At 34.3% G+C, this 3811-nt stretch overlaps 1 protein-coding gene across 1 annotated transcript; it reads right to left on the bottom strand.

The window, feature by feature from the left end:
- Positions 1–488: 488 nt before the first annotated feature.
- LOC148955875 (uncharacterized) lies at positions 489–842 on the bottom strand. Its single transcript, XM_089097973.1, has one exon. The coding sequence runs from the start codon at positions 840–842 to the stop codon at positions 489–491; it is 354 nt and encodes a 117-aa protein (XP_088954099.1).
- Positions 843–3811: the final 2969 nt, after the last annotated feature.

Here is a 3811-nt window from a genome sequence, read left to right as displayed (position 1 = left end):
GTCCCCACCTCCAGTCTAGGTCTTACTAATCCTTTGTAGAGTTTGGTGATTACGTGTTTACTCCTACTGGTGATGCTGTGTTTGATGATGCCTAGGGCTCTACTAGCATTGGCTGAGATTTCTGTGAGTGGGAGCTGAATTTCAACTGGGAGTCAACAATGATGCCAAGGTCACTCTCCTGGACAGGCTCAATTGTGTGGTGACTTCCAGAATTTTGGGTCATGAGGTACTGATGTTTGGGGTTTTTGTGTCTGAAGTGTATGACCTTGCATTTTTCTGCGTTGAATTCCAGCAGCCATCTTTTGACCCAGGAGCACATGTGGTTGAGATCAGTTTGGAGGGATTGGATGGAAGAAGAGGTGTTGGCAGGACCTATGAGTTTTGAATCATCTGCATATAGGGTGGTTTTGTTGCTGGTGATGAGGGGTAGCTCATTTATATAGAAGTTGAACAGGGTGGGGCCCAGGACACTGCCCTGGGGAACCCCACTAGTGACTGATTTCGTCAGAAAGGACATGGCTGTTTGGTCCGGTTGTCACTTTCACTTGCTGTGTTCTGTCCCTCAGAAAGTCCTCTGTCCAACTGACCACTTGTGGACTAACAGATAGAGTAAGTAGCCTGTGAATGAGGTATCGGTGACAAACCTTGTCAAATGCTTTGGCTAGGTCCAACAATATTATATCCACAGGTAATCCTCCCTCTAGTAGGTCAGTTACAAGACTATATGACTCAAGAAGGTTTGTGTCCACCGATCTCTTTGAGCAAAAACCATGCTGACTACTGCTGATAAGTGAGTTGGCCTCAATATGGTTAATGATACGCTTGTTTATGATTCTCTCCATGACCTTGCATGCCACACATGTAAGGCTGATAGGTCTGTAGTTTGCTGCTGAAGTTTTGCTACCCTTCTTGTGAATTGGGATGACTACCAATCATCATATTTTGATGTATATATCTTTTCAGTATTTCAGTTTTATTCACCTATTAACACTAAGCTGACTGTCTTCTGATTCAAAAATGCAACTTTTATTACTTGATAATCATTCTGTAAATCACAAATATTAAATATAATTTTTTATTGTAATTGCTTGTCAAAACAGAGACCATATATTGAATTTATGGTGGCAAATTACTCCCATTGGACTGGCTCTAATGAGAGGTGACTGGGTCTAAACTAGCATTGTGCCATACTGTAGTAAAATAGGGGCAGTCCAAAAACACATCTTTAATTTTCCAGAATGCCAGAGAAAAGACGTCTTTTACCCTATTTCATTATAAATTCATTTTGTAAAAGTTATATAATCTACAAAAATTGATTTGTCAAGATTAAATTGAATATAACAAAAAAACAAAACAAATCTTTCATGTTTTCTTCTTATTCTGTTGGTTGCTTAAAAACTGCAATGTCACCTGTATCTAAAAAATATCAAAACTGACAGAAGAGACATGGTGGATGGAGAAACTGGGTTTATTTTTTATTCAACTTAATTGTGACAAATCAATGCTTGTGAATTATATGACTTTAACAAAATGGATTTTATAAAGAAATAATAGTTTTCAAGGGTAAAAAAAGGCTTAAAATTAAATTTGCAAGAACAGCAATTATTATATTCAGAAAGAACATAAAAATGACATCTAGTGGTATATTCACTTTATTTGTAGGTTAATAATACAAACTATGCAATATTTACCTGCTCTTCATTTCCTTAAGTGACCCTGGTGTTTCATAAGTTGTTTGTAAAAAATTAGGACTAAAAGTCAAACTTGAGCACAAAGAGCAAAGTATTACAGTTTGTTACCATGAACCATTTGAAAATATTTACGGGTTGATCCCATAAGTATCCCTAGGCATGTAATATAGGCAATAGCAAAACTAAAAGAAAATAATGAAATTCTTGCTTTATTATATTGCCTACAACAAGATTCAGTTTATCTGATCATTATTTTCTTTCCTGTTGCTATTCACTTTCTAAAATTATTTGAAATAATGGGCTAGGCTATTTTGGATAATGCTAGGCATAGAAAATCATATAAAGGTAGATTATTTATTCAGGCCCAAGCATTTATAGCCAAATGTCTTAGCAAAACATAACAGGCAAGAATGCAACATAATACTCATAGTGGAGAACAAGTAGGAGATAGAAGGAGGGAGGAAGAAAGATAAGGAGACAGCTTTATTACATTCAACATTTATACTTAGTCTAATTCATAAGGGTTAAGTTGGTGAGCTCACTACACTAGAGCAGAGATGCTCTCCTAAAGCAAACATCTTAATAAAATAAAAGTAGAACCACTAGATCCTTAATTTTGTGCTCTCTTCCAATATAACTTCCATTAAGCCTGCCCTGATTTTGCATCCTCTCCCCTGATGTTCCTGTATATAACCCTACTAATATATTTTTCTTTGTGGTTTTTTCATCCTATGCTGTATCACATGACATGTAGCTTCTGTTTAAACTCAAAGAAATATAGTTTTTCCCTAGTGATTGATTCCAAAACTGGATAAAAATATTATAGATAGCTAAACACATGGATAATAGCAGAAAGAAACATGATAATCTAATTAACAGAAACATTCTATAAAGTGAAAATGTTATTGTTTTTCTTTTAGTTTGGTATATAACCTAGAGCTATTAGACTATATTGAAAGGAGTATGAAATGAGGATTCTAATGATAATAATTTTATTCTATTGAGGCTATTCTCTTTGAAGAGCCCCTCTCCTTTAGTGTTACCATATTTTGGTAAATATAATGGTAACAATGCTTGGGCTCTTTTGAAGGAAACACAATCAAATAAAAGTGTATTATTTTTTTATTTGTTGCTTATTTCATGTTGTTTGCATATTTGTAATCATATTTATGACAATAAAACCCCTACCCCTAATGGTCTTAGATGTAATCCTGGAATAAATATGAAACTAAAGATTATTAGTGACGAAATTCTTACTTTGTAATATATATTTGTACTGCAGCTGAAATGAGTATTACAGTTTAATTATCATATTTTCGTCTTTGTTTCCATTTTTATTCACATTTTTTATTCAATTGTGCAAATTTCATTCAATTTCATATATAAAGTAGCTATGGTATTGGATTTAAAAAATGACACAGCAGAATTGCTAAGTTTAGGAAATATTATAAGTATTCAAAATTGTTTGATCAAGCCATGAAAAACTACCATTTCTGAAACAATTATAAATTTACATGGCAATTCAGGTGGGCAAATTACATCATTTTTTAGATCTGATAGCTCTGATTTTTGATTGTTCTATATACAATCAAATGACATAATATTATCAAAAATGACATAAAACATGAATGGAAATGCAATTAATTGAAACTTGTTGTAATTTATAAAATAAGAATTTTATCACTTTTAATCTGTATTTTTGTATATAGACCAAGGCTATGTCCAGGATCCTAAGGGGGTGGGGGGTAAATTGTCACAAACATGACTATTCATAGGCAGCGCAATTGCACTGCCTAAGTAAAGAACAATGTTAGCACAATGTATTTTTTTTTTCATACCAGGGCGCTTTGTATCAAAGGACTTGTCATAGAAACTTCGAAAAGGGGCCCATTTGATTGGAAATTGGAATGGCTAGTGACCTTTTTAATTGTTAAAAGTGATTGGAAGGCAACTAACACCCCTTCCATGCCCACCATTTTCCCAAACACGTATGATCAAAATTTTGAGATAGCCATTTTGTTCAGCATAGTTGATTTCAGGATAGAAATTATGTTTTTGAGGAAGACACTCCCCCACAGCCCTCAGGGCAAGGGTTTAAGTTATGCCCTGGGGCATATAAG

This window comes from Artemia sp. Qi Xiang Cuo, chromosome 1, assembly GCF_049724085.1.
Source record: "Artemia sp. Qi Xiang Cuo chromosome 1, ASM4972408v1, whole genome shotgun sequence".
In the NCBI taxonomy this organism is placed as follows: Eukaryota; Metazoa; Arthropoda; class Branchiopoda; order Anostraca; family Artemiidae; genus Artemia; species Artemia sp. Qi Xiang Cuo.
The sequence above is the reverse complement of the archived record's forward strand: the minus strand, read 5'-3'. Positions and strand labels throughout refer to the sequence as shown.